We start from the raw sequence: 12307 nt of genomic DNA on the forward strand, positions 1-12307 counted from the left end.
CCATATGTATTCATAGGGCCAGAAAATAAGAGGTGGTTTTATTGTATTATGTGTCCTGGCCTCAATTTGAGGGGTCTCAGATCGCCACCTGGTATATCATCCTGCTTTATGAGATAATTTCCTAGAAATTGAGCATCAGAGGGATATACCTGTGGGGTTGACATAATTACCTCACAGCTCAACCTCTTCATTTGGTTTCCAGATGCTACTGTCATTCACGATGGCCATGAGGAGAAGATGGAAAATGGTCAGATCACACCTGATGGCTTCCTGTCAAAGTCTGCTCCATCAGAGCTTATAAATATGACAGGAGATCTTATGCCACCCAACCAAGTGGATTCTCTGTCTGATGACTTCACAAGTCTCAGCAAAGATGGGCTGATTCAAAAACCTGGTAGTAACGCATTTGTAGGAGGAGCCAAAAACTGCAATCTCTCCGTAGATGACCAAAAAGACCCAGTAGCATCTACTTTGGGAACTATGCCAAATACATTACAAATCACTCCTGCTATGGCACAAGGAATCAATGCTGATATAAAACATCAATTAATGAAGGAAGTTCGAAAGTTTGGACGAAGTAAGTAGTGAAAGAACATCTATCAATAATGCACCAGGAGGTCTCTCTCATTCTATGATTCACTATAGATTCAAGCTACCCCTTGAGGTACACTGGGGGCAATACTGGGCTTTCACATAGTTTAAGGCAGTTCCTCTTGTTTTAACTAAAATTGTACAGTCTATATTTTCCTGTTTTTTTCTCCTTATTTCTTGTAATGTTTCCTTTTGCTGCCGTAACAAGTTATCAAAAGATTCCTAGCTTAAAACAATACAAATTATTGTCTTACAGTTCTGGAAGTCAGAATTTTGAAATTATTTTTGCTGGGCCAAAATAGTGTTGGCAGACCAGCATTCCTTCTGCTAGCTCTAGACAGAATTTCTTTCTTTGCCTTTTCGAGCTTCTAAGGGCCATCTGTATTCCTTGGCCCATGGCCCCTTCCTCCATCTTCATGAAAACACCCTTAGCACTTTTTATCCTCTCTGACCTCTGCTCCTGTCTTTACATGTTTTCTCTCTGACCTTAACTCTACTGTTTCATCTTATAAGGACACTTGTGCTTACATTAGGCCCACATGCATAAACTTGGATAATCTCCCCATCTCAAGATCCTTAACTTAATTATACCTGCAAAGTAAAGTCTTTTTTGCCATATAAGGTAATGTATTCACAGGTTCCAGGGATTAATATATGGACAATTTTAAGCAGCTGCTATTCAGCCTGCTACATTTGGTTAGTGTTAACAAGAGTTGCCCTAGTATATGCATGCAGATATTTTGATCTGAATGTTTAAAATACAAACTACATCTAACTTTCCACTCACAAAGAACAATTACTAAGGATGTACAACAATTAAATTTTATTTCCCATTCATCTTTATAAAAATACTGAAGTTTTTTAAATATCTTCAGAATATGAAAGAATTTTCATTTTGCTTGAAGAAGTGCAAGGACCTCTGGAGATGAAGAAACAATTTGTTGAATTTACCATCAAGGAAGCCGCAAGGTAGGTATAAACAGGAACTCTTCAATTTTTTGTTTTTGTTTTTAGAGCAGTAGGGCCCAGTGCAGGACAAAGAGAGGAATAGGCTCTGCCTTGCTTTTTTCTCAAACCCTGGCCCTCGCTCATAGTTAAGGCTGTCTCCAGAAGTATTTGGATTTATGTTATCTGAACTCAACTCATTCATCCTTCTACTTTTATCATAGCCTCAGGTAGGCTTGGGCCCTCAATTGCCACTATTGGTACTTGCTCTAAGACATATCTTTCCATGAGGACAATCTTTTTATTCCTATGTAGATTGTAAGCTTCAATTTGTATCCCACACAGTGCCTTGAACATCATGAGTACTTTAAGTATCTTTTGGTTCATAAAATTTCTCTTTATTTTCAGGTTTAAAAGACGAGTCCTAATTCAGTACCTCGAGAAGGTACTAGAAAAAATAGATTCCCACCACCTTCTCAACAACATTAATCACATCAACAGCAGATCATCATGTTAGTGCAAAGACCAATGAGAAAAAAATGACAAGTTTTCTGTGCTGTAGGATGGAACAGGATATTGTTGAAGCCTCCTGGAATGTTTGAGTCAAGGGAATTGCTTTCCAGATGCTAAGAAGAAGCAGTGGGGCTTTTGAATTTTATGATTATCTGGCAGTGAAAGCTGGGCTTTTGCCTTAATAATTTTTTAAAGTATGAGTTGTTTTGTTTTGTTTTCCTCAATTGAGGAAGCTGATGTTATTAATTCAGCAGGCTAAATTCAGTAAACACCGCTGCCCCTACCACGGGTAATGAGAGGTCACTCATTTGAACTTCGCCATTCCAGGCATTCTCAGAGTGGCTAGGGGCCACCTGCAAGTGGAGCACAACTTGGTGCTCTTACTGTGTCCTTCAGAAAGAATAGGTGTACAGAAAAGAAATGGCAATCTTATGTGTGCTGAACAAAGTTTTCAACAATTCCTAGTTGTGCCTTTTAAACCATGCAATATTCAGGATAGTTTGAATCAAAGAAGTAAGAAGCTGCTATTTGGGTAACTTATTTCTCTGTGGGAAGGGGCAGGGAGAGTCACCAAACAATCTACCTCCAACTCTCTTCTCTTTTGTCTAGAGACATTACAAAGTGCACTTGAGGCTGCCCCCAACCTCTGACATTTGTTCTTGCATGTGATGATAGAAAATCTTCAGATGGACTTATACATTCTGTGCTTTGGAAGCACAAGAAGATCAAAAAATGTATATATTTCCTTTAATGTTTATACAAAAGTTTATATGGAGCAGTATTGTTATGTTTGTATGAATTTGCAAAAATTAAAGTGTACAAAGAGATTTTGATTTTGCATATATAAAATAAATCATTTTATTGATTTTCACGGGTTCATTAATGCTGGATAAATTTCTACTTATATGTTTCTTGTGATTTGTTACTCCTTTCAGAAAAAGAGTGTATGCTGTTAAACAAGTTAAGATGTTAACATAAGGATTTAAACTTCAAAACATCACTCACAGAATTGAGTGACATTAGTGAAAAATGACAGAGTAGAGTACCCAGGGACTAGTCACTTTCAAGAAACATGGAAAACACTGGGGAAAAAAAAAACCTGTCAGAATCAAGTTTTATTGGAACTCTAGAATATAGTAAAAGGTTTACAGCAACCAAGCCAATCCTGAATTAGGAGAGAAGTCATTGAAACATGGTAGGGGAGCTTTATGGCATTTCAACTCACCCTTGGAATGGCTGAGTAAGAAAGAAATTTGAAGCCAGGTGCAGTGGCCCACATCTGTAATCCCAGCACTTTGGGAGGCCAAGATGGGAGGACCACTTGAGCCCAGGAGTTCAAGAGCAACTTGGGCAACATGGTGAGACCCCATCTCTCCAAAATATATGTATTTTTAATTAGCTGGACGTGGTTGCACACAATTGTGGTCCCAGCTACTCAGGAGGCTGAGGTGGGAGGACTGCTGGAGCCCAGGAGGTGGAGGCTGCAGTGAACTGTGATCACACCACTGAACTCCAGCCTGAGCAACAGAGCAAGACCCTGTCTCAAATAATAATATATACAAGCTGACTTCTGAAATGGCATGGCTGCTTACTTCCCACCTTCCTACCCCTCTCAAACGAAGAGGGAGTTTTTGCATTTTCTATTCCTGGTTGCAAAACACAAAAGAAAATGGAAAAATAGTTTGTGTGTATTCATGATATGCTTGCTCCTTTGAGACTCTCAAACAGCCAGCACCATCTCTTCCCATAGCCTGCTAGGAGCCAGGATGGCTTCCCAGTGCCTGTTTCTCAACCATTTTAATTTAAAAGCACTGTGAGTAGTATTAGCTGTGCCTTCTCTGCCACAAGAGAGAAAGCCTGGTCAAGAGGTCTGGTTTTGGATGCAATAAGTCCACTGCTTCTTGGAGACGTTCCTGGACATTCAATCGTGTCTTTCCTGGGTCCTTGGAGTAGTTGGTCAGGATGGGCTTCCCACTCAGTCCACGGGCCTGGGGCTGATTCATGGTGGTCCCAGAGACCTCAGCCCTCTGTGTTTGGCTGGAAGCCCAGAAAGGTGTACAGTTCCTCAGGCATGAACCCCAGCAAGTTCTGGACGTCACACAAAAAGCAGCACATACAGCACTTTCCTGACATCTTATGGATGATGTTCTTGTCATAATAGTAGGTAAACCCAGGCTCAGCTTCTTGTACTTCATCTTGGGCTTATTTTTCCTGATTCCCCACTGGCAGGCAACATTGTCAGGGTTGGCAAGTTTAAACTCCCACCTGTCCCTATTCCAGCTGATGAAATGACTGGCAAGACTGTCTAAAATTCCAGGAGAAACTGCTGCGGGTGAATAGGTCCACTTTCTGTGAAGCCAGACAGCACAGCCACAGGTATAACTGGTTTGCCTTGCTCCAACGGGTTGCTCCTCTCTTGGATGTAATCCTTGAAAGGCATGGTCAACTTTTTGAGGCAGGGAGACTGACTGCAGTTTTCTTTGAAGCTCTTGAAGAAAGGAAGCTGCTGCACATCCAGTAAGGATGACTGGTTGTTCCAGGTGCCTGAGCTCTCAAAGCTGTCTGCCTCGTGATTTAAATGTTAAAAAAGCAGACAGCTTTAAATGTCTGCACCATTCTCAGGGGATTTGTGGTCTTTAGGCTTCCCAGAATTGTTGGTGAGCAAATTCAAGTTGCCTAGAAAGTTCTGACTGATGGAGCATAGTTGAGGCTGACAGAGCTGAGCTGAGACTTGGAGAACATTTGAAACTCCTGTTCAGAGCTGAGCATGCTGGGTGCAGAAGCTGGACACATGCTGTCCAGGAGGCTGCCTTTGGGGGTAATTGTGTGTTTGCATACCATAGGGTACCTGCTTTATGCCAAAACCTAATGTATTGTTGTTAAACCAATGAGGAATTGAGTTCAGGCATGAATTTTCTTTATATTGATCTTTTGTCTTTTCTTGGCTGTCTTCGGTCATCTGGTCCAGATGTTCCCAGAAAATGTCATCCACAAAGTCAAGTACCAGCTCCAGAAAGTACTCCTTGCCAAGGTTATACAATACCTGGCCACTCATGCTAAGCCTCTGGAGATTCATGTTCACCAGACTGAACTTGTTGGTAGTGCAGAGAAGCCCCTGGCATACTTACTGCTCACTCTACAGCCAGGGTTTCTTTGGAATGCCAAAGCACTATTTCTCCTTTTTGAAGCCACTGAAGGTAGCTTTTAAAGCTTGACTCATCACAGCCTTGCTATACAGAGTTAACAAGGGCAATGCACAGTTGGCAAGTCATGAGAAATTGAATCCAAGCCTTGGCACTTTTTACAGTGTTTGCTCTTTTTTTTTAAAATTTTTATTTTATTATTATTATACTTTTAAGTTTTAGGGTACATGTGCACAACATGCAGGTTTGTTACATGTTTGCTCTTTATTTAGAGAGTGAAAAACAGCAAACAGAGACCCATAAAAAGTGTCAAAGGCTGGCTGGTGCCTGAGTGTCCCTCTGTAACTGTTAGCCACAGGGGCTATGTGGTCCATATTCTTGATTCTAAAATCATTCATTGTGCTGCTGCAGGCAAGTCCAGTGCATGATCGGGGTGGTGGCTACTCAGGGCCCATGGCTGTTCGGTGTGCAATGTGTTAGGGCACACAGGTGCAGGCATGGGGCTAGAAAAGGAACAATCAGGGAGGCTGGATGCAGGCCAGGTGGCTTCCAGCACTCAGGGCTGGGGTGACACCGTGCTCACCCACCACTGGAGCAAGTAACTAGCCCGTCCCCCATGTGGCATGCTCTTCAGGAGTGGGGGAAGGAGGGAGGATGGATGGCTGAGGGAAAAGGGAAGGAGGAAGAGGAAGGAAGAGGAGAGGAAAGAGAGAGAAGAGGAGAAGGGAGGAAGGCAGGAGGAGGGGCCAATAGCAGCTTTGATCAGGCAAAAGAAACAATCAGTGAACTTGAAGATAAGTTGATTGAAATTATCCAGTCTGAGGAGTAGAAAGAAAGGAGAATTAAGAAGAATGAACTTTCCTGCTTTCTCTTGTGGGCATTTAGTGCTATAAATTTCCCTCTACACACTGCTTTGAATGCATCCCAGAGATTCTGGTATGTTGTGTCTTGGTTCTCGTTGGTTTCAAAGAACATCTTTATTTCTGCCTTCATTTCGTTATGTACCCAGTAGTCATTCAGGAGCAGGTTGTTCAGTTTCCACGTAGTTGAGCGGTTTTCAGTGAGATTCTTAATCCTGAGTTCTAGCTTGATTGCACTGTGATCTGAGAGATAGTTTGCTATAATTTCTGTTCTTTTACATTTATTAAGGAGAGCTTTACTTCCAAGTATATGGTCAATTTTGGAATAGGTGTGGTGTGGTGCTGAAAAAAATGTATATTCTGTTGATTTGGGGTGGAGAGTTCTGTAGATGTCTATAAGGTCTGCTTGGTGCAGAGCTGAGTTCAATTCCTGGGTATCCTTGTTGATTTTCTGTTTCGTTGATCTGTCTAATGTTGACAGTGGGGTGTTAAAGTCTCCCACTATTAATGTGTGGGAGTCTAAGTCTCTTTGTAGGTCACTCAGGACTTGCTTTATGAATCTGGGTGCTCCTGTATTGGGTGCATATATATTTAGGATAGTTAGCTCTTCTTGTTGAATTAATCCCTTTACCATTATGTAATGGCCTTCTTTGTCTCTTTTGATCTTTGTTGGTTTAAAGTCTGTTTTATCAGAGACTGGGATTGCAACCCCTGCCTTTTTTTGTTTTCCATTTGCTTGGTAGATCTTCCTCCATCCTTTTATTTTGAGCCTATGTGTGTCTCTGCACGTGAGATGGGTTTCCTGAATACAGCACACTGATGGGTCTTGAGTCTTTATCCAATTTGCCAGTCTGTGTCTTTTAATTGGAGCATTTAGTCCATTTACATTTAAAGTTAATATTGTTATGTGTGAATCTGATCCTGTCATTATGATGTTAGCTGGTTATTTTGCTCATTAGTTGATGCAGTCTCTTCCTAGTCTCAATGGTCTTTACATTTCGGTATGATTTTGCAGTGGCTGGTACCGGTTGTGCCTTTCCATGTTTAGCGCTTCCTTCAGGAGCTCTTTTAGGGCAGGCCTGGTGGTGACAAAATCTCTCAGCATTTGCTTGTCTGTAAAGTATTTTATTTCTCCTTCACTTATGAAGCTTAGTTTGGCAGGATATGAAATTCTGGGTTGAAAATTCTTTTCTTTAAGAATGTTGAATATTGGCCCCCACTCTCTTCTGGCTTGTAGGGTTTCTGCCGAGAGATCCGCTGTTAGTCTGATGGGCTTCCCTTTGATGGTAACCCGACCTTTCTCTCTGGCTGCCCTTAACATTTTTTCCTTCATTTCAACTTTGGTGAATCTGACAATTATGTGTCTTGGAGTTGCTCTTCTCGAGGAGTATCTTTGTGGCGTTCTCTGTATTTCCTGAATCTGAATGTTGGCCTGCCTTGCTAGATTGGGGAAGTTCTCCTGGATAATATCCCGCAGAGTGTTTTCCAACTTGTTTCCAAAATCTCCTTAAGCTGATAAGCAACTTCAGCAAAGTCTCAGGATACAAAATCAATGTACAAAAATCACAAGCATTCTTATACATCAATAACAGACAAACAGAGAGCCAAATCATGAGTGAACTCCCATTCACAATTGCTTCAAAGAGAATAAAGTACCTAGGAATCCAACTTACAAGGGATGTGAAGGACCTCTTCAAGGAGAACTACAAACCACTGCTCAAGGAAATAAAAGAGGATACAAACAAATGGAAGAACATTCCATGCTCATGGGTAGGAAGAATCAATATCATGAAAATGGCCATCCTTCCCAAGGTCATTTACAGATTCAATGCCATCCCCATCAAGTTACCAATGACTTTCTTCACAGAATTGGAAAAAACTACTTTAACGTTCATATGGAACCAAAAAAGAGCCCGCATCGCCAAGTCAATCCTAAGCCAAAAGAACAAAGCTGGAAGCATCACGCTACCTGACTTCAAACTATACTACAAGGCTACAGTAACCAAAACAGCATGGTACTGGTACCAAAACAGAGATATAGATCAATGGAACAGAACAGAGCCGTCAGAAATAATGCCACATATCTACAACTATCTGATCTTTGACAAACCTGAGAAAAACAAGAAATGGGGAAAGGATTCCCTATTTAATAAATGGTGCTGGGAAAACTGGCTAGCCATATGTAGAAAGCTGAAACTGGATCCCTTCCTTACACCTTATACAAAAATCAATTCAAGATGAATTAAAGACTTAAATGTTAGACCTAAAACCATAAAAACCCTAGAAGAAAACCTAGGCATTACCATTCAGGACATAGGCATGGGCAAGGACTTCATGTCTAAAACACCAAAAGCAATGGCAACAAAAGCCAAAATTGACAAATGGGATCTAATTAAACTAAAGAGCTTCTGCACAGCAAAGGAAACTACCATCAGAGTGAACAGGCAACCTACAAAATGGGAGAAAATTTTCGCAACCTACTCATCTGACAAAGGGCTAATATCCAGAATCTACAATGAACTCCAACAAATTTACAAGAAAAAAACAACCCCATCAAAAAGTGGGCGAAGGACATGAACAGACACTTCTCAAAAGAAGACATTTATGCAGCCAAAAAACACATGAAAAAATGCTCACCATCACTGGCCATCAGAGAAATGCAAATCAAAACCACAATGAGATACCATCTCACACCAGTTAGAATGGCAATCATTAAAAAGTCAGGAAACAACAGGTGCTGGAGAGGATGTGGAGAAATAGGAACACTTTGACACTGTTGCTGGGACTGTAAACTAGTTCAACCCTTGTGGAAGTCAGTGTGGCGATTCCTCAGGGATCTAGAACTAGAAATTCCATTCGACCCAGCCATCCCATTACTGGGTATATACCCAAAGGACTATAAATCATGCTGCTATAAAGACACATGCACACGTATGTTTATTGCCGCATTATTCACAATAGCAAAGACTTGGAACCAACCCAAATGTCCAACAATGATAGACTGGATTAAGAAAATGTGGCACATATACACCATGGAATACTATGCAGCCATAAAAAATGATGAGTTCACGTCCTTTGTAGGGACATGGATGAAATTGGAAATCATCATTCTCAGTAAACTATCGCAAGAACAAAAAACCAAGCACCGCATATTCTCACTCATAGGTGGGAATTGAACAATGAGAACACATGGACACAGGAAGGGGAACATCACACTTCGGGGACTGTTGTGGGGTGGGGGAAGGGGGGAGGGATAAAAAAAAATATTTTTCCCTAAATTTTCACATGCTTTGATATGATAAAGGTAAATATTTTTAAAAAAATTTTATAGTGTCTTCTGTACATTTGGCTGAGTCATTTATCATTCTACGCATGTGCTCGCTCGTTTTATGTCTTTATCACACACATTTTTCTCTGTTCATTCCTGATCTCAAAATAAACATAATAAAACTAAAAAAAAAAAAAAAAGAAGAATGAACATAACTTAAGAGACTTATGGGACATCATCAAGTGTAACAACATATACACAATAGGATACCCAGAAGGAGAGGAGGGAAAGTAGCATAAAGAATGTTTAAAGAAACATTGGCCCCAAACTCCCAAATTTAATAACAGATATGAATCTACACATGCAACAAGCTCAAGGAATTCTAAGGGAGATAAACTGAAACAGATCCACACTGAAAAGCATTATGTCAAACTGTTCAAAGACAAAGAGAATCTTGAAAGCACTGAGAGAGAAATTACCTGTCAGAAAAGATCCTTCCTAAGATTAACAACCAATTTCTCATTAGAAGCAATGAAAGCCAGAAAGCCATGTAATTACATATTTAAAATGTTACCAGGAGAAAAAAAAAACTGTCAACCAAGAATTCTATATCTGGCCAAACTAACCTTCACAAATGAAGGAGAAATTAAGGCATTCTCAGATAAACAAAACTTGAAGGAGTTTGCCACTAGCAGCGTTTTCCTACAAGAAATGGTAAAGAGTTCTTCAGGGTGAAATGAAAGGACACAAGACAGTACTTAGAAGCCTTAGGAAGAAACATAAAGTACCAGTCTCAAGATAAGCATATAGGTTACTTTTAGGTTTTAAGTTAGGGCTGGGGTGGCGGGGGGAGGTCGGGACAAGATAATGTGGAGTTAATGCTGAATGGTTACAGAGTCTTTGAGTGATGATGAAGTTTAGAAATAGGTAGTGGTAATGATTGCATAACATTGTGGATGTAATTAAAGCCACTGAATTGAAAAAAATAAATTTAAAAAGGCCAGGTGTGGTGGCTCACATCTATAATCCCAGCACTGTGGGAGACCAAGGCAGGAGGATCACTTGAGGCCATGAGTTTGAGACAGCCTGGGCAATGCGGTGAGACCCCATCTTTATTGAAAAATAATAATAGCCCCTGCAGCCACTGCCACCACTGCCCTGGTGGCTCTCGCCCTTCAGCCTGCTGGTGCCCCCGGCGCCCCAGAACCCCTGGCTGCTGCCTGCCTTCCCTCTGCCCCTGCCACCCCCACCACTGCATTTCTTCCTGTCACCACTCTTCTGACGTGGCCCTCCCAGGGTGAGTGGCCTGAGCTCAGGTAACCATGCGGAAGTCCTATCTCAATGGGGTCTTCTACAGCAGCTCAGGAATCTTATCAGGAAGCCAACCTTGACCTTGGGTGACCTCTTGAGAGCTTGGGACCCACCACCAAGAAGGGCAGTGTATCAGTTTCTTGTGACTACAGTAACAAATTTACACACACTGAATGGCTTTAAACAACAGAAATTTATTCTCTCACAGTTCTAGAGGCCAGAAGTAAAAAATCAAGGTCTGGGCAAGGCCATGTTCCCTTCACAAGTGCTAGTGGGAGGCACCTTCCAGCTTCTCTCAGCTCCTGGCAGCTCTAGGCCTTCCATGACTTGTGGCCGCATCTCTCCAATCTCTGCCTCCGTTTTCACATCTTCTCATTATGCCTGTCTCAAATCTCCCTCTGTTTTTATCTTGTTAGAGATTGGACTGTCATTGGATGTAGGGCCCACCTGAAATCTAGGTTAATCTCATTTTGCTATCCTTAATTTAATTACATTTGCAAAGACCCTTTTATCAAGTAAGGTCACATTTACAGATTACAGGGCTTAGGGATAGGGGTGTCATTTTGCATGCCCCCATCCAATCCATACAGGCAGTGTCCTCTCCCTTGTGGGAGTGGCCTACCTCCTCAGCTGTCTTCCCAGAATTTAATGTCTTTTAGGTCCTGTCTCTTGCTGACCTGGAGCCCTGGGTTCCCCAGTGCAGGAACTGATGGCACTAAGTACCCTGATAAAGCTCTTACTGCCACCGAAAGAAAACAGAGTGACTATCTTTCCCCTTCTCTGAGTTAAGGCCAAGTGCCTCTTCCTGTTGGCTTGCTCCTCCCCTGACCCTTTATGTTGTGCAGCCCTCCTCTCCCAGCTAAGAAACAGGAAGGACTCTTAAAGACAGCATTAACCAAGGGTGCCCCCATTTTCAAAGCTTGGGAGCAATAACTGCTGCTGGTTGAAACTGACAATTACCACTGATAATAAATTTAATTTTACCCCCACAAAAATAATAATTATTTAAAACCACTGAACTGTATATGTCAAATTGGTTAAAATAACAAATTTTATGTTATACATATATTACCATAATTTTAAAAAATTAATAATGTAATATAACAGCCATCTAATTATACCCTTTAAATGGATGAGTTGCATGGTGTAAAATAAAGCTCTCAGTAAAGCTGTTTGTTAAACATTGACAGAATGATTTACAAAAGTGATCCAACTCTACGTTGTGTATAAGAGATTCACCTTAAAGACAAATTGACAAATAGGTTAAAAGTGAAAGGATGAAAACAGATATTCCATGCAAATTGTAACCAAAAATGAGATGGATATCTATTACTAATATCAGACAAAATAGACTTGAAACCAAAAATTGTTACAAGAGACCAAAAAGGACCTTATATATTGATAAATTGGCCAACCCATCAAAAAGTTGTAAAAATTATAAATATATGCACCAGTCAAGACAGCCCCAAAATAAGTGAAGCAAAAATTGACATATTGAAGGGAAAATATACAATAATAGTTGTATACAATAATAGTTCTACAATAATAGTTGGAGACTTCAATAATGGATAGAAGTACTAGTCAGAAGATGGATGAGTAAATAGAAGACTTGAACACTATAAACTGATTAGGTCTAACAGACATAAATAGAACACTTGTCCCAACAACACAGACTA

The 12307-nt window shown here is 40.8% G+C and overlaps 1 protein-coding gene and 1 pseudogene across 9 annotated transcripts in view; one reads left to right on the forward strand and one right to left on the reverse strand.

Moving 5' to 3' along the window:
- INTS6L (integrator complex subunit 6 like) overlaps positions 1-2920 on the forward strand; it is a 62010-nt gene extending 59090 nt beyond the window's left edge. For 6 of the 9 annotated variants that reach the window (XM_002832150.5, XM_003779735.5, XM_054545121.2 and 3 more), the window contains 3 exons: positions 203-577; positions 1467-1560; positions 1945-2920. In XM_002832150.5, coding sequence (XP_002832196.1) covers positions 203-577; positions 1467-1560; positions 1945-2053 — 578 coding nt within the window. In that variant the 3' untranslated portion in view covers positions 2054-2920. Of the gene's footprint in view, positions 1-202; positions 578-1466; positions 1561-1944 lie in introns of those variants that run through there. The other 3 variants (XM_024241037.3, XM_024241038.3, XM_063721434.1) reach the window with 2 other exon arrangements.
- A 1148-nt stretch (positions 2921-4068) lies between these two features.
- Positions 4069-5590, reverse strand: LOC100458897 (protein C-ets-2-like; annotated as a pseudogene).
- Positions 5591-12307: the final 6717 nt, after the last annotated feature.

Source organism: Pongo abelii, chromosome X (genome assembly GCF_028885655.2).
Source record: "Pongo abelii isolate AG06213 chromosome X, NHGRI_mPonAbe1-v2.0_pri, whole genome shotgun sequence".
Classification (NCBI taxonomy): Eukaryota; Metazoa; Chordata; class Mammalia; order Primates; family Hominidae; genus Pongo; species Pongo abelii.